At 40.6% G+C, this 27,903-nt stretch overlaps 1 protein-coding gene across 3 annotated transcripts in view; it reads right to left on the bottom strand.

The window, feature by feature from the left end:
• Nucleotides 1–27,903, bottom strand: part of LOC125461034 (adiponectin receptor protein 2) — a 72,174-nt gene that overhangs the window by 25,991 nt on the left and 18,280 nt on the right. For 2 of the 3 annotated variants that reach the window (XM_048549340.2, XM_048549339.2), the window contains one exon: nt 18,775–19,013. The exons of the other annotated variant lie outside the window; for it this stretch is intronic. In XM_048549340.2, the coding sequence (XP_048405297.1) occupies nt 18,775–18,864 (90 nt within the window). In that variant the 5' untranslated portion in view covers nt 18,865–19,013. The remainder of the gene's footprint in view (nt 1–18,774; nt 19,014–27,903) is intronic. 3 annotated transcript variants of the gene reach the window in all.

Raw genomic sequence — 27,903 nt, 5'->3', positions numbered from 1 at the left:
AGGAAGAAATTTCCTTGCAATGCTAATGTTTACACAACATCAAGAAGTTTACATAAAATAGCATTTAATATAAATAGTTTTCGTAAGTTATTCTAAACCACAAAGTTTAGAATTAAATGGTATAAATCCAGATAACAAAAGCAAGAAACAGCCGAAGGATTGAACAGGCATTTTGTGTCTTTTCACTGTAGAAGGCTTAGAAATCTCCCCCATGTCACCTTAAAATCAAGGGGGAGGATGAAACCTCAAAGAATCAGTGGGGAAAAAGGTATCAGGAAACTACTAGACCAAACGTTTGACAGATGACCTGTATCCTCAGGACTTAAAAGTAGAAGTAGCTGCAGAGAAATTAGTTGCAACGGTTAAAATCTTCTAAAACTCGTTAGACTAGAAAATAGCTAATCTAACAATTATACAAGATAGAAAGAAAACAAGAAACAATGGACCAGTTGCCTAACATATCTCAAATAGTCAAATTGCTGGAAATCCATTATTGTTATAGTAAGACACATAGAAAATTAATAAGATCTAGAAGAGTCAACACAGCTTTGTGAAAGGGAAATTAAATTTGTCCAAGTCATGAGAGTTTTCTTAAAGAAATAACAAGTTGGACAAAACAGAACACACAGAGAATGCTCAAGAAACTCAGCAGATCTAGCAGCATCCAGAGAGAAGCGGAGTTAATGTTTCACATCTGACATAACTCTTCTTCAGAACTGAGTTCTGATGTTTTTCCAGCACCTTGTTTTTATATCATAAGTCCAACACCTGCAGTACTTTGTTTTATTTTAATATAACCAGATTTGCCAACTTTAGGACATCTTATAGTTTATTCATTTACATACAAGAATAACCCATAGGCAGAAGTGTTTTATTTCAGAAGGTTAAAATCTTCAAAAAAGTGCTTTATCTCTTTCCTTGCACAGCCATGTTGAGGAAATTCAGAGGAAAAGCAGATATACTTCTGTACTACATGTAAGTTAGCCAATAACTGCATCTTTCTTCCGATAAACCCATAATGTTATTTATTATGCAAGTTGGCTAACAGATCTTGTTGAAACATGATATCAAATTTTTAATTGGTCATCTTAGTAACCATAAAAAAATTTTTTACTTTGTGATCTGTGGAGTGCACTCCACAAGCCTTGATTTTAAAATTTATCAACCACTGCAAGGAAGATACTCAATGAAAGAGTAGCCACTAGTCTGGGGTAGAAAATCACAGACTTACAATCCTTTATGAAAAAAAAAATTCTCCTCACTTCAGTCCTGAACGATCAACCTCCTTCTGAAGCTAAAAAGCGCTTCTGGTTTAGCATCTGCCTGGTGTTTGACAGCATCAATCTGATATGCGCAAGACTCTTGTCAGAGGTTCCAAACTGGGACATCAATCCTCTTCCTTAGTCATCTTTGTTGTGTTTAAAATGGGAAACTCAACCCCAAATGTTACTTCTGCAATCCTACTGGAATCTGGGATTCGCGTGGGAGCTGTACTCCAAGCTGCACAACCTGGAAGCTGGAAGTTCTCATACAGGCCTAACACAGATCAGCTCTTTTAAATACCTTCATTGCAGGGGTATGATCGCATAAAACAAATGTAAGCACCCGTACATTTAAATTATAGAGGCTTGCACAATAACAACATCAAAAGTTGAGGTGACATTCCTCCCAATCATTAGTTAATTAGGCTGCCTTAGAAATTCTGGTCTTGTTTGTATCAGAATAATTTCCATGTCACAGCTTTCCCAATTGGCCGCTGCCTATTAAACTTGGTCATTTAATAACTTTCCCTTAAACATTATTAACTGAAAGGTTCGTTCAAACGCATGACTAATTAAGGATACTTCTTAATAAAATGCTTCTTCACCAAGCCAGAATTATTAATCAACTCTCAATTCACCACACAGTTTTGCTGCTACCATCATACTAAGTAGCACATAACAACATGGGGTAGAAAAACAATAAGAATGTTCAGTAGGATTTCATCCAAAGCAAAGTAATACATTTCATAATTTACGGCATGTACACCATATTCAGTGAGTTAGTAAGATGAAATACACCACTTTGAGCTGCTGCATTTCAGAAGAACAGCATGTGGATACAACAGCTGTAATTCCTCTGTTGAGAGGGGGTTTGCTATTTTTCAAAGACCTTAATCACACAAATATATTTTGTGATGCAAACAAGGCTATTAATTATTGCAACATTAAACCCTTCCAGAAATTTGTCTGAATCACAGAAACCTACCTCTACTGTATGTCACAAAATTAGTTTCAGAATTAAACACAACTTTAGCATTGTGGATTCCTGGCAAATGTCTAAGTTTTCAGTGTAAAATGTAACTGTTGATTCTGAAGATAAATCTGATTTGTTGTGAAGCTAAAATGGATAGTCTATCCATAAATAATCAAGCAGTTACTCTAACTGAACAACATTTCATGCAATATTTGTCTGGTTCAGGCCAAACCGTACAAGTACAAATAGCTGATGGTGGAAATTTGAATTAAAAGCCAAAAATGAGTTAGGAATGCTGCATAGGTATGACAGCGCTTGTGAAGGCAGAAGCAAAGTTTCTTTCATCACAGCCATTTTACTACTATGTAGCAAATCTGGCAGCAACTTTGGACATAGCAATATTCCATAAACAATGAGTCAAGAGACTAACTGACTTATTTTAGTGGTCCTAATCGGAGAGAATGGACATTGGCAAACATTTCAGAAGGAAATCTGCTGATTGACTTCAAAAGCATCATGGAAGTTGAATCAGTCATCTGTACCACCAGCACTGACAGAAGTGGGCTGAAAGATTAACCTGCAACTCAGCACCTTGCAAAAATCAGTACTGCACTGGAATGTCAATGGATTGTCACAGAATTTTATAGCACCAAACACCAAAGACCTTGATGGAATGTGTGCATGTTTCTGGATTGGAGGTCTTTACAACCTCAGGTTTCTTCAGGCTCACACAAGAAAACCTCAGCTGTGATCTTTTCATTGATAACTGTACTTTCCTGGCCCAGTCAGACCTGCAACATTTAAGAACATGCTTTTCTGAAGTGATACAATTCATCTCTTTTCTTTAAATTTTAATCCAAAGCCCTTAATCAGCCTACACCTGAAGAAAACAGATCACCAAGCAGTGTCCTTGAGGAAATCAGCTGAAGACAAACAATTAACTTATTTGGGGAGCATCATCACATTGCTGCTATAGACAACAGGGTTCCAAAAGCAAACAGCATGTCTACAAGTGTAAAACAACCACAACCCAAGGCTACAGACCATACTCAAAACGTACAAAGCCATAGTCCTCACTACCCTTCTAACATGATGCCACATCATGGCATGGGTCCAATACTGTTGATATATACATCATCAGTCTGCCTCCACAGCATACTCCAAATTCAGTGGCAGGACTGTATTACAAACCTCAAAGTCTTGGAAATAGCCAATACCACCAGCATTAAAACTATTTTCTTACAAGGCCAAAATGCGTTGGATGATCACGTTGCCCACATAAAAGACAGCTGACTACCCGAGAATGTTGTATGGGGTGCTGACTACTGTAAAATAGAACAGCGTCCCATTTAATGTTTCAAGGACTCCCAAGAACTCCCTCTCTTTATGCCTGGGAAGTGTATGCTATAGATTGTAATAAAAAGATACACTATATCATGTGTGCTGCAGACACCTTCAAAGTGAGGAACCACTGCAAAACGGATGAGGAGGGAAGGACAAATCCAAATGCCTCCAGTAGCAATTGCACCTTCACGGGTATCCACTGTGGGAGAATGTTAGTCACAGCTGGCCTGACCAGGCACGAGAAGGCCTGCAAACGATGAGAACAACTTTCCTTAAATCTTCATCCACAAAGAAGTGCCAAGACAAGAAAAACAGCCAGGCGGCCCATCATGACCTTGCCAGCACTGATGCAAGAGTGTACAATTTGCTCCCATATCCAGCTTTCTGCTCCATAATCCTGAAAATTAGTGCAGAATATCTATTGTGTTTCATACACTGCAATGGTGGCTGGACTTCAGGGCCTTTGTTAGTTGTCCAGCTCTTTGATCAGTCATGGGGCTGACAAATATCGACAATTTTTTTTTCATTCACTCACAGGATGTGGGCACCACTGGCTAGACCAACATTTTGGTCCATCCTTAACTGCCCAAAAGACAGTTAAGAGTCAATATCATTATTGTGGATCTAGAATCATGTGTAGGTCAGACCAGTAAGGACAGGAGATTTCCTTCCCTAAAGGACATTTGTGAACCAGCTAGATTTTTCCAACAATCTATTTCCAACTTCAGATTCATGGTCATCATTTGACACTTAATTCTAGAATTTTATTAGATTCAAATCCAGAATTCAAACCTGGGCCCCAGAACATTACTTGGGTCTCTAGATTATTAGTCGACCAACAATACCACTTAGGCCATTACCTACCTAATTCCATAGCAGAGTAAAACGTAAGACATGGCAAAGCAGCCCGATCATGTAGAAAGCATAGCCTGTGTCCAAGATGACGTGCAGCTACAGAAACTTTAGGTGTGGATTTCAGAGTTCGAACTGCAGCCGGTGTCGCTGTGCTGCATTGTCAAGTGTGGGTTACATTAATAGGGCAGAATTGGCTACACCACAGTTTAGGAGACAACAGGCCAAAAGGTGGCTGCCAGTTAAGTCAGAGATCTCAGACTAATCAGAGAGATTTCAGTTATGAGTACATCTAAAAGAGGGTGGGGACTGTTCTCCTTGGACAGAAAAATAGAAGTTTTCAAAATTATGAGGGGGATGGATAGAGTGGAGGGGGAGAAACATTACTGCTTGTAAAAGGATCAAGAATGGGAGGGCAAAGACTTAAAATAATCTGCAGAAGTAGCAAAGGTGACTGAGAATAAACGTTTTCACACAGAGGTTCAGGTCTCAATTGAAATGCCTAGATGTGTAGTGGAGGGAGAATCAACTGAGGAATACAAGATTCTATTACATGATTAATTAAACAGAAACCAAGTGAAGGACATGGAGAAAATGGCAAGAGAATGACAGTCACAATGCTCTCTTGGAGAGTTGATATTAGATGACTGGTCTGTCATTACCAGGTTTACTAATGTTCACATTTGTGAACACATCTGTAATATCTGCAATCCTCCAGTCCTCTGGCACATTACAATATCGGAAGAGGACTGCAAGACTGAGGTCAAAATTTCTCCCACAACAATCGAGGATGCACCCCACCACCTGCATTGGACAACTTACTGAGAGATGCCAACTATCTTTCTACTTTTATTCTGTCCAAAATCAGCTCTCCTTTATTCTACTATGATATTAATGTCGTTCTTTTCCTTTACGGAGATAGATGCAGCATTCTCCAAAACAAGATGTTGTTAGGGGTAGACATGTGATTCTACCTACATCTTTGTTTTTGTGGAATTGGTGAAAAATGCTTTGTTCCAATCCAGTTGAATCTATCATGGTGATACAATCTTTCTGGGCTTTTTCCCCCCTTTTTCCTTAATGGAGTCCTCCTCCCTCCTTGGTAAGTACGTCCCTCTACTATGATCTATGCAATATTCTGTACTTCTGCTCTCATCCCTTCCTCCCAGAACCATATAGGGCTCTCCTTTGCCTCATCTTTCACCCCATCAGCGTTGTATTCAAAAGATCACTGTCACCATTCTCACCAGCTCCAGCTTGATCCTACCAAAATTAAGATAATAAAGTGTGAAGCTGGATGAACACAGCAGGCCAAGCAGCATCTCAGGAGCACAAAAGCTGACGTTTCGGGCCTAGACCCTTCATCAGAGAGGGGGATGGGGTGAGGGTTCTGGAATAAATAGGGAAAGAGGGGGAGGCGGACCGAAGATGGAGAGAAAAGAAGATAGGTGGAGAGGAGAGTATAGGTAGGAGGGTAGGGAGGGGATAGGTCAGTCCAGGGAAGACAGACAGGTCAAGGAGGTGGGATGAGGTTAGTAGGTAGGAAATAGAGGTGCTGCTTGAGGTGGGAGGAAGGGATGGGTGAGAGGAAGAACAGGTTAGGGAGGCAGAGACAGGCTGGGCCAGTTTTGGGATGCAGTGGGGGGAGGGGATGAGCTGGGCTGGTTGTGTGGTGCAGTGGGGGGAGGGGACAAACTGGGCTGGTTTTGGGATGCGGTGGGGGAAGGGGAGATTTTGAAGCTGGTGAAGTCCACATTGATACCATTGGGCTGCAGGGTTCCCAGGCAGAATATGGGTTGCTGTTCCTGCAACCTTCGGGTGGCATCATTGTGGCACTGCAGGAGGCCCATGATGGACATGTCATCTAAAGAATGGGGGGGGGGGGGGGGGGGGGGGGAGTTAAAATGGTTCGCGACTGGGAGGTGCAGTTGTTTATTGCGAACCGAGCGGAGGTGTTCGGCAAAGCGGTCCCCTAGCCTCCGCTTGGTTTCCCCAACGTAGAGGAAGCCACACCGGGTACAATGGATACAGTATACCACATTGGCAGATGTGCAGGTGAACCTGTGCTTAATATGGAAAGTCATCTTGGGGCCTGGGATGGGGGCGAGGGAGGTGGTGTGGGGGCAAGTGTAGCATTTCCTGCGGTTGCAGGGGAAGGTGCCGGGTATGGTAGGATTGGAGGGCAGTGTGGAGTGAACAAGGGAGTCATGGAGAGAGTGGTCTCTCCGGAAGGCAGACAAGGGTGGGGATGGAAAAAATGTCTTGGGTGGTGGGGTTGGATTGTAGATGGCGGAAGTGTCAGAGGATGATGCATTGTATCCGGAGGTTGGTGGGGTGGTGTGCGAGAACGAGGGGGATCCTCTTGGGGCGGTTGTGCCAGGGGCGGGGTGTGAGGGATGTGTTGCAGGAAATGCAGTTCAAGGGCGTCCTTGACCACACAGGGTGGGGGTGGGGGGGGGGGGGGTGGAGTTGCCGTACTCGAAGAACTTGGACATCTGGGATGTGCGGCAGTGGAATGGCTCATTCTGGGAGCGGAGACGGAGGAATTGGGAATAGGGGATGGAATTTTTCCAGGAGGGTGGGTGGGAGGTGTACTCTAGGTAGCTGTGGGAGTCGGTGGGCTTGAAATGGACATCAGTTACAAGCTGGTTGCCTGAGATGGAGACTGAGGGGTCCAGGAAGGTGAGGGATGTGATGGAGATGGCCCAGGTGAACTTGAGGTTGGGGTCGAAGGTGTTGGTCAAGTGGATGAACTGTTCGAGCTCCTCTGGGGAGCAAGAGGCAGCGCCGATACAGTCATCAATGTAATGGAGGAAGAGGTGGGGTTTGGGGCCTGAGATCATTTCTTCCACAATACCTGGATCCAGTCATCAATCACTCCCAACACCATTATGTGATAAGGAGGTTAAAAAAAGAACACGTATTAATCTCTGAACTTGCATGGGGAGGGGACACCAACCTCACATAATGCCTCTAACATTTCTTTCAGATGAAAACAGAGATTTGTGTCTCTACCTTCCAATTTACTGTGCACAATACAGTCTGCTTTACACTGGGGGGAAACAAGTTCAGATTAGTGATCACCCTCTGAAATACTTCTGGAGTCCGGTCTGCAAGCACGACCCTGAGCTTCTACTGCCTGTCTTTTAGTTCTATATTTGGCTCTCATGGTGACCTCCTTGTCCTCAGCCTTTGGAGTGTTCCAAACAAAACTCAACATAAGGTTGATTCGGCATTCTATAGTCTTCAAGACCCAACATCTAGGTCAGCAATTTCAAACCATAAACAATCTACACCATATATTTCTTTAGTTTGCAAATACAGCTACATATTAAATTCCCCTTCTTTGCTCTCAGGTAGAATCTGTTCATCATTCTACAAGTCTCTTAAAAACTTTTTAAAAAATGTCTTCTTACCACTTCAACCTCAATACTACCTCAGGTCTGTGCTAGTGTCATAATTTTCTTCTTGCTCTTTGTCCACCCTCTCCCCCTTTCACCTGCTAAAAAATCTAATTTCTAACTCTCCCAGTTCTATAGAAAGGGAATTGATCTGAATATTAACTGTTCTTACTCCACAGATATTCTTGACGTGATGAGCACTTCCAGCACTTCTCCAAATGTAGGTTTGAAAGGGGAAAGAAACACTTAAAATGATTAATTAAAACATCTTGGCTTGTAAATGCTTAAAATTCATAATGCTGGTCCCCACAAGTTGCTAAGCATTCTACAAAAGCAGCAGCAGATACAGAATGAATTGCCCAAGGAGGTGATGGAGGCTGGTACAATTAAAATATTTCAAAGGCACCTGGATAGGTAAATGAATCGGAAAGCTTTAGAGGAAGAATATGGGCCAAATGCTGACAAATGGGGCTGGGTTAATTCAGGATATCTGACTGGCATGGACAAGTTGGACAGAAGGATTTGTTTCGTGCTGTATATCTCTATGATTCTGTAACTAAAATAGGACTTCCTTTAACTCTGGAAAGTTGTAAGGGATTTTGACCGCAAACCTGAAACAAAGTTGCTGGAAAAGCTCAGCAGGTCTGGCAGCATCCGTGGAGGAGAAAACAGAGTTAACGTTTCAGGTTCGGTGCCCATTCCTCAGACCCTCCTGAAAAGACTATATTCTGTTTAAGCAGCCTGTCCTTTTTATGTGGAGGTGGAGGTGCAGTGGGGAGGAAAAGTGAGACAGAATAGGGCAAGGAAACAAATATAAGCCACAGTGGGTCAATGATCAGTGTCTTAAAGTCACAGTAATCTTGACAAAAGACCAGTATTTTCCTTTTTTAAGAAATAAGAAATAAAAAAAATACAAAAAACTACATTTTTAAAAAACCATTCCTATAAAGTAATCGATTTTTCTACACCCTGCATTTCTTCAGTGTTGCAAAAGGCAAACTGGTAACATTTTCCCAAACAGCCAATGTGGATTTTAACAGAATACTAATTAAAACAAATACAAATACAGTCTTGGGTTTCAAAGATATTTGACGTTCTCCAATTTTTCAAATAGCAGGCTTCAACTGAAATTTAACAACTTTTACAGCCAACCACAAGATTCTAACCAGGTTTCAGCTGGTGTAGCACATGTGCATGTGTGGCACTGCAGCAATTCAATGTGTGTATGCACCAATTTTATAGCCGTTGCCAAAGCAGACCCACAACACAAACCGTGAACAGAACAATATTGTGGAAACAATCCTATAATACTAAACGGAGATTTGTGAAGTTATAATTATTTTCACTGCAAGATATCACCTTTTAGTCCTTCACAAGAAGCAATGCAGTTAAAGTTTTGGAAAGGCATTTTCAACTTGGAGGAATTTAATCAGATACCCCTAAAATACCCAATATCTTGTTTATTAACCAAATAGACTGCTGCTTGAGTGTAACAATTTTTCTCCAAAATCAAACAGACATTCTTTCACAAAAACTGAATAAATAAAACAGGTTAAAATTTTCTAATTATGAAATGAAGGAATGGAAACTGATCTATAAAACTGGTTTCTTCACAATAGTTAATCTGAGATTTCTACAGTGATTTCCTTAATTTATTTCATAAATATTTCAGTTAAGTCACGCTATTTATTTTATAATGCAAGGCAAATGAACCAATGGTTTGATTGAGTCATCAATGGCTATGGTAAATTAAATCCAAAGAAGGTAAGACAATGAACATAATGAATGATAGAATAAATAACTATTATGAATAACTATAATGAATATAAATTCAAATTTAGTTAAAACTGCCATCCATTGACCATAATTGTCCATAGAACAGAACTTGACTGCCTGAGCAGCTGACCTAAATGAGTATGCCACCACTGTCATCAGTAAATGTGTAGAGGACTGTGTGCCAAATAAGTTAATGCAAATACATCTGAAGTCAATGAGAATTAGTAAAACTCTCCACTGGTTACAGCCATAACTAGAACAAAAGAAAATGGTATTCGTTGTTTGAAGGCAATCATCTCAACTCAGCTTGCAAGGCGAGTTCTACAAGAGAATAACCTAGGCACAAACATCTTCAGCTGCTTCATCTAAGAACCTTCTTTGCATCATAAAGGTCAGAAATGGGATGTTCACTGATGATGCAATATTCAGTTACATTCACAAGTCATGAGGTAGTGAAGCAACAAGTGGGCTGGTAAGTGGAGAGTAACATTTGCAATTCCCTGCTCTATCACCCTCAAAAACCATCTTTGTCTTTTGCGCTGTAACACTTGGGATCGCTAAGCTCCTTTAACCCTTCCGTGACCTGCCCTTTTGTTCCACTTGCATCTCCCTCTTTTAATAGCATATACCCTTCAACTGTTGCACATCCTTTTGTTCCAAGAAAGTCACTGGACTCAAAACATTAACTTGGTTTCTCTCTCCATAGATGCTATCAGACTGGCTGAATTTCTTCAACGCTTTTTATTTTGGATCTACAACATCTACTGTAATTTATTTTTATTAAAACTAGATGGTTAATTGGCACTCATTCATAATCTTAAACATTTATTCCTTTCATCATGATTACCACAGCTGCCCTGTGCACCTTCTACAAAGAAGCACTGAAGAAACTCACTGAGGAAGCTTTGATAGCAGCTCGTAAACAAGGACAAGGGCAGCAAATATACAGCAACATCATTGCCCGCAAAATCTTCTGCAAGTTGCACATTATCCTGACTTGGAAATATATTGTTGGCACTGTATGGTTTCTGCATTAAGACCTTGAAATTCCATATAATACACCTTTTGTGGGAGTGCCTCAATCCCAAAACTGCAACAGTTTGAGAAGGGGGTTAATCAGCATTTTCTCTACTCAAGGAAAATTAGGAATGGCCAATAAATGACATTCTAGCCAGCAACATTCACATCTCAAGAATGGACAAATTAAAAAAGAATTGATTTAGCGAAGTGCATATCCTAGATCCAAAATTCAGCTCATCGAACAATACAATCCCTTCATTAGCCCCATCTGTGCTTTTGGGTTCTTCTGTGGTGCAGTTAGATGTCATCTGCTTCCACTAATTCACGCAAAATTAAATCCAAATCATTGGCGCTAACTGAAATATCCTCAAATCACACAATATGCAGATTACAACACTAAATTATTTCGTTCAGAAGCAAACTTCACTAGATATAAAGGTCAAAGGCTTAACGATGCGACTCAAAGTAAACTATTGGGTACAACTGATACAATGAAGTGGGAAAAGTAACAGTTAATGCAAAGCAAACTGGTTAACATCGAAAAAAAGACAAAAAGCAGGATCTATCATCACACAAAGCCTGTTGTCATAGTTGATAAGACCTATTTTAAACACAAGTGATCAATGAAGTATAATACAGCTGCAGTGTACAACTGGTTCCTATTCAGACCCTGATCAAGGCCTTAAAAACATGGACATGCAATTACATTAAACATAAAATCAGTGAGACTGAATAAAAAATTCCATTGCTTACTTTCAGAAGCTGCAATGCCTCATATGTGTAATTCAGTTTGAAGTCAACATGTAAACCTAATTACAATTTTTTTTGATAGAACATGCACTGCCAAATAACTTTGAATTTCGTTATTAAAAACTGGAATTCCCCTACAAAGTGCACACTAAAGACAAAACACACTATTCTGCAACTCTGATCAATGCTTGGATGGAATTAGTGTTATGTAAAGCCACCAATTTGAACCATTAAAGAGACAGAATTAGGGATACTAGCCAAAAATGTATTAAAAGAGAAAGTGGAAATGGGAGAGTACCACAAGTGTTTTAAATAGTTTAAATGTTTAATACAATGCCAAAACATCTCCTAAACTGTAACATAAATATAACAGTAAAGTTTGTTGCAACATTAGCACATATGTTGACATTTTGAATGGACCATCCAGGCAACGAGAGGTCCCAGAGCTGCAAGGGCTAAGAGACTATCATGCCTTTAAATAATGCCATATTCTTATCAATAATACAAGAGGGTATGCTCAATGAATAGTCTTCATCCACTGAATCTGACTGGGAATCAGACTTCATGAAATTAAACGGGTTTTTTCCAAACTGAATTAAAACTGGATTTCAGCACATGCCCAAGTATTAGTCCAGGCATTTGAATTAATAGCTCAGTTACAACCCTTACACTACCATAGCCAAGCAAAGAATGCACATTATATTATCAAATTGGAGGGAACAACCAACAATAAAAATGACAGTAAAACATGAGGAGAAACATCTATAAAAGGTCAAATTAAATCTGTACAGAATTCCTTTGCAATTACGACAAATTTGTACACACCACAGAACCATTGCTAAATCAGGAAGGTGAAAAGGCAATGTGTTCAATATCAGACAGGCCTGCTCTTTCACCAGCTGCCACATTCACTAACTCCCGATTTCCAATTCTGAAGGAGAGTCACAAGATTCAAAAGGTTAACTTGGTTTTCTCTCCAGAGATGCTGCCAGACCCACTGAGTTTCTCTTGGCAATTTCTGTTTTTTATTGTGGTATCAAAACAGGAGTAAAATCTGATCAGAAAATTGCCATTAGATAACAATAATCAATTAATAAGTTATTGGCATACTAACAGAGCAGTAATATTAGTGGATAAGCAATCCAAAGATCCAGGTTAACACTCTAGGTAGAGATGAAGGGAAATACAGAACTACAAGCCTGATATCATCAGTAGGGAAAATTGATAGAATCTGTTGGGAAGAATCAACATACATTTTTGAAAAGAAAATCATGTTCAACGACCTTATTGGAGTGTTAGAAGACATTGTTTGTAACATAGATAAAGGAGAACCTTTGGATACGGTGCCTATAATAAGGTCCACACAGGAGACTAATTAGCAAACTCTTCAAATAGATGATTCCTTATCAAATCAAACATTTGTGCTCATAATCTCAGATAGATAATCCTTAAGTAACCTCTTCAATCTGTCAAACTGTTAAATTAGGATGCTTCAATGAGAAGTCTGGCTGTGGAAAGCAGCCAAGCATGAATAATGATAGCGTGTAAAGTGTTGTCAACAAATCTCCTTGCTGATGTATCTGTGTTGTTGATAACTACAGGTGACATACCCGAAGACTGGAGGTTGGCTAACGTGGTGCCACTATTTAAGAAAGGTGGTTTAAAAAAAAGCCAGGGAACTATAAACTGGTGAGCCTGATATCAGTGGTGGGCAGGTTGTTGGAGGGAATCCTGAATGACAGGATTTCCATACATTTGGAAAGGCAAAGATTGACTAGGGATGGTCAGCATGGCTTAGTGCATGGGAAATCATGCCTCACCAACTTGATTGAGTTTTTTGAAGTAGTAACGAAGAGGACTGATGAAAGCAGAGCAGTAGATATGATCCATATGAACTTTAGTAAAGCTTTCGACAAAGTTCCTCATGGTAGACTGGTTAACCAAGTTAGATCACATGGGATACAGGGAGAACTAACCATTTGCATATAGCCCTGGCTCAAAGGTAGGAGACAGAGGGCTGTTTTTCAGATTAGAGGCCTTTTATCAGTGGTGTGCCACAAGGACTTTTGCTGGGTCCACTGCTTTTTCTCATTTATAAAAATGTTTTGGATGTATGTTGGCAGATGACACTAAAGTTGGAGATGTACTGGACAGCAAAGTTGTTTACCTCAGAGTACATTAATACCTTGGTCAGATGGGCCAATGGGTCAAGGAGTGGCAGGTAGAGTTTAACTTAGATAAATGTGAGGTGCTACACTTTGAAAAGGCAAATCAGGGCAGGACTTATACACTTCATGATAATACCCTAAAGAGTTTGTTGAGCAGAGACCTGAGGGCTGGTTCATAGTTCCTTAAAGGTGGAGTCACATATAGACAGGATAGTGAAGGCAGTGCTTGCCTTTAATAGTCAGTACACTGAGTATAGGAGTTGGGAGATCATGTTGCAGCTATACAGGACACTGGTTAAGCCACTTTTGGAATACTGTGTGCAATCCTGATCTTCCTACAAAGGAGGATGTTCTGAAACTTGCAAGGGTTCAGAAAAGATTTACATGGATGTTGCCAGGGTTGGAGGGTTTGAGCTATAGGGAGAGATGGAATGGGCTGGGGCTATTTTCCCTGGAGTGAAGGCTGAGGGGTAGACTGATGTAAGTTTATAAAATCATGAGGGATGTAGATAGAGTGAATAACCAAGGCCTTTTCCCCAGAGTAACACAGTCTGAAACTAGAAGGCACAGGTTTAAAGTGAGGGGGCAAGACTTAAAAGGAACCTAAGGGGCAGCAGTGGGTGGTGAGTGTATGGAATGAGTTGCCAGAGGAAATAGTGGAGGCTGGTACAATTACAACATTTAAAAGGCATCTGAATGGGTAGATGAATTGGAAAGGTTTAGGGGGATATGGGCCAAATGCTGGCAAATGGGACTAGATTTATTTAGGACATTTGATCAGCATGGGCAAGTTGGACCAAAACATCAGCTTCCGCGCTGTACAGGTCTATGACTCCAAGTAATGGTAACTGCTAGAACAGAATTATTTTCAATTAACACTGATATAGGGAGGCTCTTTTTATTTTTAAATATTTTTGATTAAAAAGGAATGGTCTGCTAAATTACTTTCTTGGTTCATTACACTTCATCTGCCCTTGAAGAACATTTACATCTACTCTAAAAACATGCAACTCCCACACAAGGCCCTCGCTACAGCAGAAATGAAGTCTGTTTCAATCCAACAAAGGGAACTTTCAGAAATATGCGCAGGAATTCTAGATATACACTATTTTTGTTTGAAAAGAAAGAAGTTCTCACAGAGATCCATAATGCCATGAAAATCTAGTACTCTGTCCCTTCCTTTCAAACTCTGCTTTTCTCCATTCAAATCACCATCATGCTCTTTTGCCTCAACTTTCTGTAAATTTCTTTTCCCTCTAAATTTCCTTAGAAACTTCCCCCTTTCACCGCCCAAACTTTTTTTAGTTTTAAGACCCTTTCAATTGGTCTAGATACGTAACTTTTTTTGCAGTGGCGCTTGTCACCAAGGAACTGTTCCTCTTTCATTCATGTTCATATGTGCGAGTATGAACGAGGAATAAAAATTGGCCATTTGACCCCGGAAGCCTGCTCTGCCAATCCACAAGATCACAGTCAATTTGTTTGTTTCAAATTCCACATTCCATAAGACTGGAGCACAAATTAGGCCATTCGGTCCATGGAATCTGATCAGCCATGATTGAATGGCAAAGTTGTTCCTCAACCCTATTCTCCTGCTTTCTCCCAGTCTCCCATCTAACCCAGTTAACCTTTGATTCCCTTTCCTAACAAGAATCTATGTCTGCCTTAAAAATATTCAATGACCAAGCCTCAACTGCCTTCTGATACGTTCCAAACCGTTACAAACATCAGAAAAACCTCCTCCTATTCTCATCTTATTAGGGCAACACCTAATTATAAAACAGTGGCCCTAATTCTAGATCCACTCAACAGCAAATATCCTTTTCAATTCCACCTTCGAGACCATTGATTCCCTTACACACTTCAATCAAATCATCACTTGATCCTCTAACACCAGTGCAGACATGTTTAGTCTAATCAATTTTGCATCATAAGACAATGCATTCATTCTAGGTATCAATCCAGTAAACCTTCTCTAAACTTCCTCCAATACATTTACATCTTCCCTTAAATAAAGATACCAATGTTGCATACATCATTCTAGATGCAGTTTCACCATTGCTCTGTAGAGCTGAAACATCTTATTCTTGTGGTCAATTGTCATCAAATAAAATACCTTCTCACCACACTGTTCCCTGAGCTGCTTGATGCTGTGTCCATGAGGACATGGCTCAAACAGCAATCCACTGAGGCTCTAATCTGGAATTTGGAGCATTATTCCTTAAATTCTCTCAACGAACATCATTCCTAGATCTAGTCTTATTCCAAAACAAAGTAGCTGAAAAAGCTCAGCAGGTCTGGCAGCATCTGTGGAGGAGAAAACAGAGTTAACGTTTTGGGTCCAGTGACCCTTCCTCCACAGATGCTGCCAGACCTGCTGAGCTTATCCAGCAACTTTGTGCTCGTTCCTGATTTACAGCATCCACAGTTCTTTTGGTTCTTCTCTACAGTCTTATTGATTGCTTTGCGGATCAGAACAAACAAACTTTTTCTTCTAATACATTGCCACTTTCATGAATGTGTATATACAGGTCAGGCACAAAATCAGAATATACTTTGTATCTTACAAAGGTAAAACAATGACAACTTTCAACAGTTTCTGATTGCAATTTAACATAATACAACCTAGCTGCATAATCTATGCACACTTCTGAACACTTGTCATTTCACATGCTTGCATAACAAACAAAATTCAGGAACAATGCGCTATTGGAAGCAGGTTTACAAATAGCAATGCTCAATTCCTTTGACAAGGATAACACATTTCAGTGTGCCAAAAATTGTTGTTAGGTATGTTGAGATGCATGACAGAAGTCAGAAAATGTTTTTATAGAATCACACAGCACAGAAACAGACCCTTCAATCCAACTTGTCCATGCCAACCAAGTTTCTTAAACTAAACGAGCCCCATTTGCCTAAGTCTAGCCCATATTCCTCTAAACCTTAGACAGCAATGTGCCTTTCTAAATGTCTTTTAAATGCTATAATCTTATCTGCATTTACCACTTCCTTGGGAACTTCATTCTACATACGAACCAGCCTCAGGTGTGAAAATGCTACCTGTCAGGTCCATTTTAATACTTCCTCCTCTCACCTTAAAACTGCTCCCTCTGGTTTTGATCTCCTCTGCCCTAGGGAAAAGACCCTTGTTATTTACCTTACCTATGACACTTGTGATTTTACAAACCTCTACCTTACAAACCCAAAACCTCCTATGCTCCTCCGGTGGAGGAAGTTCCAGTCTTTCCAGCCCAGGCAACATCCTGGTAAGTCTTTTCTGAATCCTCTCCAATTTAATAATATCCTTCCTATAACAGGGCAACCAGAACTGTACACAGTACTGCAAAAGTGGCCTCACTCACATTCTGCACAACCTTAACATGACATTTCACCACCTATACTCAATGGCCTGAGCAATAAAGGAAAACATGCTAAACAATTAATATGAAGTCGTATCGATAAGTTTTGCTTGATCTACTTTTTCATAAATTACTCTTTTCTTATTCTAAGAGTTTGACCAAGCACATAAGTAATTCTAAACATTGTTGAAAATGGTTAAAGTTGTAGCGCAGGGGTTTAGACACAGCTTACCAACATTAAATAATGCAAGAGAGACTTTTAGCTCTTCTATCAGCACTGCATTATGTCCTGTAGCTGAAAATTTAAATATTTTCACAAAATAGGTTTTAGAAATAAAAGGTGAACGTGAATACTGCCACACTTTATTTCTACACAAGCCCATATTAAGAATCATATTCTCATTTGCATACTTTTGAAGACTATTACACATAATCAGCAGTCAGAAACAATCCAGTGCAAACACCATATTGTATCCTTGAATTATCACAAATAATTTACCAGTAGGAAACCATCTATTTCCAGACAGATTCTTCAGTGGCAGTTCATTTTGAATTCTACCTTTTGATCTAACATACACGAACACTGCAAACACTAACTTCCTGAAGCTTCAGCTTTATTCTTCAACTACTTCACATTTTTACCACTCTTAACATTATAGTTATGGTGGCACTCAAATTCATACCGAGAGACTGTGGCTTCTTGTCCTACTCCAGAAACACAAGAGCAAAAATCCCGGTTGCTACTCTGGTGAAGTATTGAGGACATGACACACAGTAGTGCTGCCTTTCAGATGAGGTATTAAATGTGAGCTCTATGCGCTACCTCAAGTGGACATAAAAGGCTCCATGGCACGAATTCAAAGAGGAGCAGAAGTGTTATAATTGGCATGGCCAATATTTATATGCCTTAATAAACAGCACTAAAAACAACTCACTCTTTGAGAGCATGCTGTTTTCAAAAATTGCAACCTAGGATTTAAAATTATAAACAGTCAATATTCAAAAAGTACTTAATTGCCTCCTGTAAAGCACTTGGAACCCCATTTTCACTTTTGTCAGTCTAACTACACAAAATTTCTATTCTGTTTTGCAGTCAACTTTCTGGTCATTCTGCAGATTCCCTCATTCCATAAGCTCAAACCTTAGCTGGCTACAGTATATACGATCTTTTATCAAAAGCCTGTTGACTATTGAGATTATATCTCCAAGATAATCCTTTTGTGTTCAGCTGTTCTTTATCTCATCACATGCTTCATCAAGACAAGAAAGGGTTAATTTAAGTGTCAAAGAAAGAACCTCAGTAGTAACAATTTCACAAACACAGAATTCTGTGATTCTTTCAGGAATAAATTCTCGAAGTCAGGTACAGCATTGGGAAGTAAAGGTGAAGTACAGACAGTTAACCTCTGGAACTAGGAAATGACCTTCAGCTACTCCCATTTACCCTCATCAGGCAAGTTCAGAGCAGAAGTGACAAATCTAAAAGCATGTGCTCTGTGAGGGATGATGTATAAAGACGTAATAAAGGAGTATTTAAAGTCTTGTAAAAAAGAACTCAGATGTTCAACAAAAAGACTAACCTCCACTTAAAATATACACTTATTTATAAAATAACTTGTACTTTACAAATATAATCATTAAAAAAACAAGTTCACCCAAATTTCTCTTGCAAAGTGGAATTTAGTGTTTTCAGTGAACTGCAATTTAGTTGGTCAATTGTTTGCAGATTTCCTTGTTCAAAAATATTCTAAAATCATCTAATTTTACACCTGCACTGAAAAATTGCATTCATAAATATAAAGAGAGCAACTAATCTCTCTTCACCCCATCACCCCCAAATCCATCACTCATTTCACATCTGATACTTACATTCAATAAGTCAGGTTCACGTACTATGTTGGGATTCATTTCATTCAACTCTGAACTTGCAGCATCACACTGTTTTTCTTGCGACGACATCAGGTCTCTTATTCCTCCCCTCCGATGCCTTAAGCCTGAGCTTAAATCCTCTAACTGTAGGCCTTCCAGTTTGTTAACAATATTAAGTTGTTCTTTAAAAAATAACTGGTGTTTTGGTTTGGTTCAGAATGTTGTTAATTCCAAAAAACCTGTTTAAGAAGAGTAGATAAATTAATCTTCTGTTCCATATTTTTCAGACATGCAGTAAATTAACACTGTACTGGCATTGGGAATTTTTTTGCTAACTGTAGACAAGTAAAACACTTTTTTAGCACAAACTTCTCACACATTCTCCAGTGTGATAAGGAGGCCCAAACTACTGAGTTGAGTTACTTCCCCATTCAATGTACTTTCTCAATTAAAAGGTGTCTTTTCCCAGGTCTGCAGTCTAATCCTAAAGGTGTGAGCAGTTTTCTGGTACTGTGCGGTACTTTGGGTGTAAACCTACATGCTGAGATTCAACATATTAGTGCAACTTTGGAGGGCACTGCAGATTCTTTCAATACTTTCTACCATACATTAATGAATTATGAAAAAGATCCCTGCTTATTTTTCTCATGTTCACTGAGGAACAGTTAAGCTACACATAGTACCGAATATAAAAGAGGATTTTCTTTATGTCTAAAAGGTCAGGAGTCAAACTTAAGACTTAACAATCAAATGCCTTGGTACTGCATTGGAAAAAAATCAAGGAAAGAAATCATGATTAGCTCCTCATTAGGTATGTTTGAGTCTATCACAAAATACTAAATTCAATGTTCAAAAGAGATCCATAGAATTAAGTGCACCCAACTCCGGCACCTCTCAGACTGCATTCGGGAACTGAAGCTGGACTTGGAACTGGAACTGGAGCTGGATGAATGCTGGGTCATTTGGGAGGCTGATGGGGTGATAGAGAGGACTTTATAAGGAGGTGGTCACACCCAAGGTACAGGACAAAGGTAGCTGGGTGACTGTCAGGAGGAGAAGGAACAGGCAGACAATGCAGAGATCCCTGTGGCCACAGCCCTCAATAGTAAGTATATCATTTTAGATCCTGTTGGTGGGGATGACCCACCAGGGGAAAGCCATAGCGGTCAGGTCTCTGGCACGGAGCCTGGCTCTGTGGCTCAGAAGGGAATGGGGGAAGAATGAGAGGGCAATAGTGTAGGAGATTTACTGGTTAGGGGAACAAACAGGAGATTCTGTGGTACAGAGCAAAAGTCCCAGATGGTATGTTGCCACCCAGGGTCAGGGATGTCTCGGATCGAATCTTCAGGATTCTTAAGAGGGAGGGGGAGCAGCCAGAAGCCATAGTACACATTGATATCAATGACATAGCTGAAAAAAACAGGATGAGGATCTGAAAAGTGATTATAGGGAGTTAGGATGGAAGCTAAAAGCCAGGACGAGTAGAATATTAATCTCAGGATTTCTACCGGTGCCATGGGCTAGCGAGGCGAGAAATAGAAATAGAGCGCAACTGAACACGTGGCCAGAATGGTGTAGGAGGGAGGGCTTCAGGTGTGTGGTTCATTGGAATACCTTCTGGGGAAGGTGGGGCCTGTACAGGAAGGACGGGTTGCACCTGAACTGGAGGGGCACCAATACCCTGGGTAGGAGGTTTGCTAGAGCTCTTCAGGAGGGTTTAAACTAGTTTGGCAGAGGAAAGGGAACCGGAGGTGGAGATCAGGGTAGCCAGTGTACAGACAGATAGAGCAAGCAGAGAATCTGTGAGGAAGGATAAGCAGTTGATAGGGCAAAGTGGCAGTCAGTGTGACGGGTTGAGGTGTGTCTACCTCAATGCAAGAAGTGTCAGGGATAAGGGTGATGTACTCAGAGCATGGATCAGTACTTGGGACTACGATGTTGTGGCCATTACCGAGACTTGGATAACACAGGGGCCTGAAGGGTTGTTCGATGTTCCAGGGTATAGATGTTTCAAAAGAAATTGGGAGGGAGGTAAGAGAGGTGGGGAAGTGGCATTGCTAATCAGGGATGGTGTCACAGCTGCAGAAAGGGAATTCGTGGAAGAGGGTTTCTCCACTAACTCAATATGGGTGGAAGTCATAAATAAATAGGGAAGGAGCAGTCACTTTACTGGGAGTTTTCGATAGACACCCCCACCACCCTAATAGCAACAGAGACACTGAGGAGCAGATTGGGAGATAGATTTTGGAAAGGTGCAGAAGTAATAGGGTTGTTGTCATGGGCGACTTCAACTTCCCTAATACAGACTGGAACGTCCTACATGCAAAGAGTTTGGATGAAGCAGATTTTGACAGGCATGTCCAGGAAGGATTTCTGACTCAATATGTACATAGGCTGACTAGAGTGGTGGCCATATTGGATTTGGAGTTTGGAAACGAACCAGGTCAGGTGCCAGATCTCTTGGTGGGACAGCATTTCAGTGATGGTGATCACAATTCCTGACCTTTACTATAGTCATGGAGAGGGATAGGAGCAGACAGAATGGGAATGTATTTAATTGGGGGAGGGGGAATTACAGTGTTATTAGGTATGAAGCACCAGTTGCGATCAGATGTTCTCAGAGAAATGCACAATAGAAATGTGGAGATTGTTTAGGGAGCAGTTGCTACAGGTACTGCATAGGTTTTTCCCACTGAGGCAAGGAAAGGATGGTAGGGTGAAGGAACCTTGGATGATAAGACAGGTTGAACACCTATCAAGAGGAACAATGAAGCTTACTTAAGGTCAAAGAAGAAAGGATTGTTCAGGGCTCTCAAGGTAGCCGGGAAGGAACTGAAGAATGGACTTAGGAGATCTAGAAGGGGGTATGAAAAAACCAAAGTGGGTAGGATCAAGGAAAAACCCAAGGCATTCAATGCTTATATGAGAAACAAGAGGATGGTCGGGGTGAAATGGCGGCCAATCAGGGATAGTGCAGGGAACCTGTGCACGGAGTCAGAGGTGGTAGGGGAGGTCCTTAATGAATACTTTGCTTCAGTATTCACCAGTGAGAGGGACCTTGATGTTTGTGTGGACAGCAGATATGCTCAAACCGGTTGTTAGGATGTGCTAGAAATTTTGAAAAACAGGAGGATAGACAAATCCTCTAGGCCAGATGGGAAGCAAGGGAAGAGATTGCTGCCCCTTTGGCAATGATTTTTGCATCCTCATTGTCCACTGAAGTAGTATCAGAAGATTGGAGGGTGGCAAATGTCCTTCCCTTGTTCAAGAAAGGGAACAGGGATAATCCTGGAAATTACAAACCAGTCATTCTTACTTCTGTGGTGGGCAAATTATTGGAGACGATTCTGAGATATAGTATTTATGCTTATTTGGAGAAGCAGTTTGATTAAAAATAGTCAGCATGGCTTTGTGAAGGGCAAGTCATGCCTCACAAGCCTTACTGAATTCTTTGAGGACGTGACAAAACACATCGATGAAGGTAGAGCAGTGGATATGGTATGTACGGATTTTAGCAAGGCACTTGATAAGGTTTCACATGGTAGGATCATTCAGAAAGTAAGGAGGGGTATGGCATTCAGGGAAGTCTGGCTGTCTGGATAGACAACTGGCTGTCTAATTGATGACAGAGGGTGGTAGCAGATGGATAGTATTCAGCCTGGAACTCGGTGACCGGTGGTGTTCCACAGGGATCTGTTCTGGGACCTCAGTTCTTTGTGATCTTTATAAAATGACTTGGATGAGGAAGTGGAAGGGTGGGTTAGTAAGTTTGCTGATGACAAAAGTTTGGTGGAGTTGTGGGCAGCGTGGAGGGCTGTTGCAGGTTGCAATAGGACATTGACAGATTGCAGAGTTGGGCAAAGAAGTGGCAGACAGAATTCAACCCAGAAAAGTGTGAAGTGATTCATTTTGGAAGGTCGAATTTGAATGTAGAATACAGGGTTAATGGCAGGATTCTTGGCAGTATGGAGGAACAGCGGGATCTTGGGGTCCACGTCCACAGATCCCTTAAAGTTGCTACCCAAGTTGATGAGGTTTATAAAGAAGGCATAGGGTGCGTCGGGTTTCTTTGGCAGGGGAATTGAGTTTAAGAGCCGTGAGGTTATGCTGCAGCTCTAAAACACCCTGGTTAGCCCACGCTTGGAATAATGTGTTCAGTTCTGGTCGCCTCATTATAGGAAAGATGTGAAAGCTTTAGAGGGTACAGAGGAGGTTTACCAGGATGGTGCCTGGACTGGAGGGCAGGTCTTATGAGGAAATGTTGAGGGAGCAAGAGCTTTTTTCATTCGAGCGAAGGAGGATGACGGGGGAGTTGATAGAGGTTTACAAGATGAAGAGAGGTACAAATACACTGGGTAGTCAGAGTTTTAACCAGGGTGGAAGTGACTATTACAAGGGGGCATAATTTTAAGGTGACTGGAGGAAGGTATAGGGGAGATGTCAGAGGTAGGTTCTTCACACAGACAGTGGTGGGCATGTGGAATGCGCTGCTGGCAGTGGAGTCTGATACTTCAGAGATTTTTAAGTGACTCTTGGATAGGCACATGCAGGATAGTAAAATGTCAGGAATGCAGGGTAGATTGATCTTAGTAGGATATTAGGTTGGCACAACATTTTGGGCTGAAAGGCCTGTACTGTTCTGTGTTCTAAGTAAACTACAAGCCTGTCTTACTTACTGCTTTTAAGTCCATTACCACACATTTTCTCAATTTGTGGAGACTCTGGGAATTCAACGAGTCAAGCCTCATATTCTTTGCTCTCCCAACATTTAGGTTCCCCTCCACACAATGCCAGAAAAAAGAACCACCCCTACAGCATAAGTCCAAACTATCAAACCTTATGACAACTCCTTCATACTGTCTGAACATCACTTCTCCCAAATATTACTTGTATATAAAAATACACTGGTTAACACTATGTGATTTGCACAACTGCCTCTCAGCACCAGGGACCCAGGTTCAATTCCACCCTTGGGTGACTATTTGGAGTTTGCACATTCTCCCTGTATCAGCATGGGTTTCCTCCACATGCTCCGGAATCCTCCCACAGTCCAAAGATGTGCAGATTAGGTGGATTGGCCACGCTAAATGGTCCCGCAATGTCCAGGGATACATGGGTGAGGTGGGTTAGACATGGAAAACACAGTGTTACGGGGTGGTGGTTGTGGTTCTGGTGAGGAGGTCACTCTTCAGGGGGTCAGTGTGGACTCTAGGGGCCAAATAGCCTGCTTCCACGTTACAGGGATTCCATAATGCATTTTTTGCCAGAAACGTTGCCAGTGTTGAGGCCAAAACATTGTGTACTTTCAAGAAAGTGGCAGATAAAGGTCTTGCGTCTAAAGGAATCAAACGGTAGGGAAACAGGATTGGGGTATCGAGCTCAGTGGCCAACCATGATCATAGCGAATGATGGAGCAGGCTGTTGAGGGCAAACAGCCTACTCCTACTATTCTCTTCAATGCTATGTTTCCATGCTGTTAGAAAGTGAAATTCAAACCTCAAAGTATCAGTAAAATACCAGAACACATTTTAATAGGGCTCCTTTGCTGCAGTGATAGTGCCCTTACCTCTGTGCTGGAAAGCTTTGGTTAAACTCCCCCTCCCACTCCAGAAATGTGATTTACCATCAATTAGTGATCCCATGACATAGCACATCAGCCTTACCAAATATTTTGACTCACGGACTAACACTATAAAAGGAGTCTACAATATTGCAAGATGCAAGAGGTTCACAAACTCTCCAACAGATTTTCAATATTACAAATCCAAACACCTTCATTTAAAATAGTAGCTGTTTCCATCAACATTTATAATGGAGAGTGGCATGAAAAAGTTGAAATGGCAATTCCTTTTCAAAAGTTCTTGTTACGTCGTAGATAAAAGCCTCTCAACTACCATCGGCAGCACTATGTGGCATTGTTGCTCATTTCATTTGTCTTATAATTTCATTATCATTTTTGTCATTTTTATTATATATGTCGATTGGCCCTGAACTCATTCTATTCATCTCTAATGATTCTTCCAACATTCAAAATAGTGCAGATGCTGACAATCTAGAGCAAAACAAAAATGCCTGAGAAACACAACAGCTCTGGTTTCATCTGTGGAGAGGGAAACAGAATTAATGTTTTGTATTTAGATTTGAAACCTTAACTCTGTTTCTCTCTCTCCGAAGACACCACCAGAGCTGCTGAGTTTCACCAGCATTGCGTATTTTTGTATTACACTATCTCTATCCAGGCTTTCATTCCTGCCCATTTACCTACAACTCTGATTTTATTTAAGCCAAATCTGTCCACATCTTGTTTTTCAGAAAAAGCTTATTTTCAGGTTGAGGAGCTTACTAGTTGGATCTTTCCAGAAAACATAATTCAGACACATAGTTCCCTTCTGCTCCTACTCTCAGAACTCTACAGGTTATCCCCTGCTTGCTGTTTCCTTTGTATCTTTCAAAGTTTGAAACAAAATTTACTCAGGCAACTTTGTCACAGCCTGCACCTAACTTCCTGATATTTCTAGAATAAAGCTTGAGAAATACATTTTTGATATCCACTTTTAAAAGATAACAAAACATGGACAAACAGGCTGCTACACCAATGGAAAATGTGAACCAAGGCTGGTTTGAGTGTACAAGAAAAATAATCAAACTTTAAATATGGCCCAGTCACAAATAACACTCCACAGGTGCAAATAGGAAAGGATATTTATGTTATTTACACATTGGTCTGCCATCTGAAAATAATATTTTATTTACTTCATCATACACTGCTTTCATTTCTAATGTGGCATCAATCCAACTCTGAAGATAAAACTGCAGTCCAAATTAGAGAGTCAAAGAGATATGTAGCATGGAAACAGACCCTTCGGTCCAACTCGTCCATGCTGACCAGATATCCTAAATTAATCTAGTCCCGTTTGCCAGCATTTGGTCCATATCCCTCTAAACACTTCCTACTTATCTACCCAACCTCTTTTAAAATGTTGTAATTGTACACGCCTCCACCACGTCCTCTCACAGCTCATTCCATACATGCATCACTCCCTGTGCGAAAAAGTGCCCCTTAGGTCCTTTTTAAATCTTTTTCCCTCACCTAAACCTATGACCTCTAGTTCTGGGCAGTGCTAGTCTGGGGAAAAGGCTGGGAATCACTCATCTATACCCCTCACAATTACATAAACTTCTTAAGATTACCCCTCAGCCTCCAATGCTCCAAGGAAAATAGCCCCAGTCTATTCCACCTCTGACTCTAGCTCAAATCCTCCAATCCTGGCAATATTCTTGGAACTCTTTACTAAATCCTTTCCAGTTTCACAACATCCTTCCCATAGCAGGGAGATCAGGATTGCACACAGTATTTCAAAAGTGGCCTAACCAACATCCTGTACAGCCTCAACATGACTTACCAACTCTTATACTCAATGCACTGCCCAATAAAGGCAAGCATATCAAATACCTTCTTCACTATCCTATCTACCTGTGACTTCTCTTTCAAAGAACTATGAACCTACACTCCAAGGTATCTTTGTTCAACAAGACCACCTAGAACCTTATAATGAAGTAAGTCCTGCCCTGATTTGCATTTCCAAAATGCGGCACCTCACATTGATCGAAATAAAACTCCATCTGCCACTCCTCAGCACACCCACCCATCTGATCAAGTTCGCATCGTACTCTGAGGTAACCTTCGTCACTGTCCACTATACCACTGATTTTAGTGTCATTTACAAACTTACTAATCATATCTGCCACGTTCACATCCAAATCATTTGTATAAATGACGAAAAGCAGTGATTGTCGTGGCAGGCCACTGGTCACAGGTCTCCAGTCAGAAAAGCAACCCTCCACCACCACTGTCTGACTCCGACTTTTGTGTTGCCTATTGTAAGAAGTACCAAAATTGCAAACCTATTCCCTCCTCTGCAGTGTGGACTTATTAACTTCAACTGTTCGCTGTTCCAAAGTAAAAACTTTGCAGCTCTGTTGCTAAAAGTAGAGCTGATCAAAAAGTTACAAAAATGCAAATGGATCTGACATGGACAATCCTAGAAAAAATTCACAAAATTACACAGCAAACAGATGAAGAAGAAGAACATCTAAATAAAACAACTATTTAATACACAGGATTTCATCTGTATCAACAGAGCTTTAAATATCGACGGTTAAAGTAATGTTTCCAAATAATACATAAATACATTTTATTAAAGTAAGCATCTGGAAATTCCAAAATTAACATTAATGTTAATTCAAATAGAAGTCAAAAATGGAGAATACATCCCTCAGTATCTGAAACAAAAATGGATATGTTAAATACTTGAAGTGGGACCCTTCATTAGAACTCCTGTTTGATCAGTCTTGTTATCCAGATCATATGCCCTGCTGGTATGTAACACACTACAACAGAAGCCTTTAACAAAGAGATGCCATTGAAACTGTTTATATACGAATTTGGTTAGTGTTTCCATTTTAAACAGAGTCAGGAATTTAAAAGGAAGGAGTGACAGGAGCTTGTACAAGTCTAAGATTTCTAAGACAAGAGATTCCAATATAGTGCCCAGGAGGAGTCAAAAGATTTCTTCGAGACAACAGGATGCTTGTCCAAAAAAAGGGCTTCATGTAACTAGTTTAGACAACAGCATGTTCACCGCAGAAATACTTTTTTGCTACCGTATGCAGACACTTTCACCTTCTGCAATTAGGTAAATACACATTAAAGCTCTGAGAGTGAAGCAGTGCATGACTCCATGGTCATCAGATTATAAATCTAATTTGAAAATAACAAATTGTGTCTGTATGATATACAAAATTTCAGTCCTGCTGCATTGTTATGTAACAATTTATACACAATACACGATACATCTTCACAACAGATTCTGCCAATTGGCATGTCATCAAGTGTGGGTTTGCCCCCTTCTTGTCTATCCAGCACTTACCAAATAATATGAGGGCTCTGTGACTTTAAAAAGGTTATTTTGTCCTGGGTTTTTATTTGAAGAGAAGTTGTAAAGGCAGAGGTACCAAAGTGGCCATGGGAGATGGCCTAAGTCAATGAGTGAAGGCCTTTACATTTTTTTAAAAAACAATTGCAGTAATGGAAAGGGAGTGGCCAGTTCTCTGATCAAGCTTTCTAGG

The sequence above is a fragment of the Stegostoma tigrinum genome, chromosome 18, assembly GCF_030684315.1.
Source record: "Stegostoma tigrinum isolate sSteTig4 chromosome 18, sSteTig4.hap1, whole genome shotgun sequence".
In the NCBI taxonomy this organism is placed as follows: Eukaryota; Metazoa; Chordata; class Chondrichthyes; order Orectolobiformes; family Stegostomatidae; genus Stegostoma; species Stegostoma tigrinum.
This window is presented reverse-complemented; position numbering and strand designations above follow the sequence as displayed.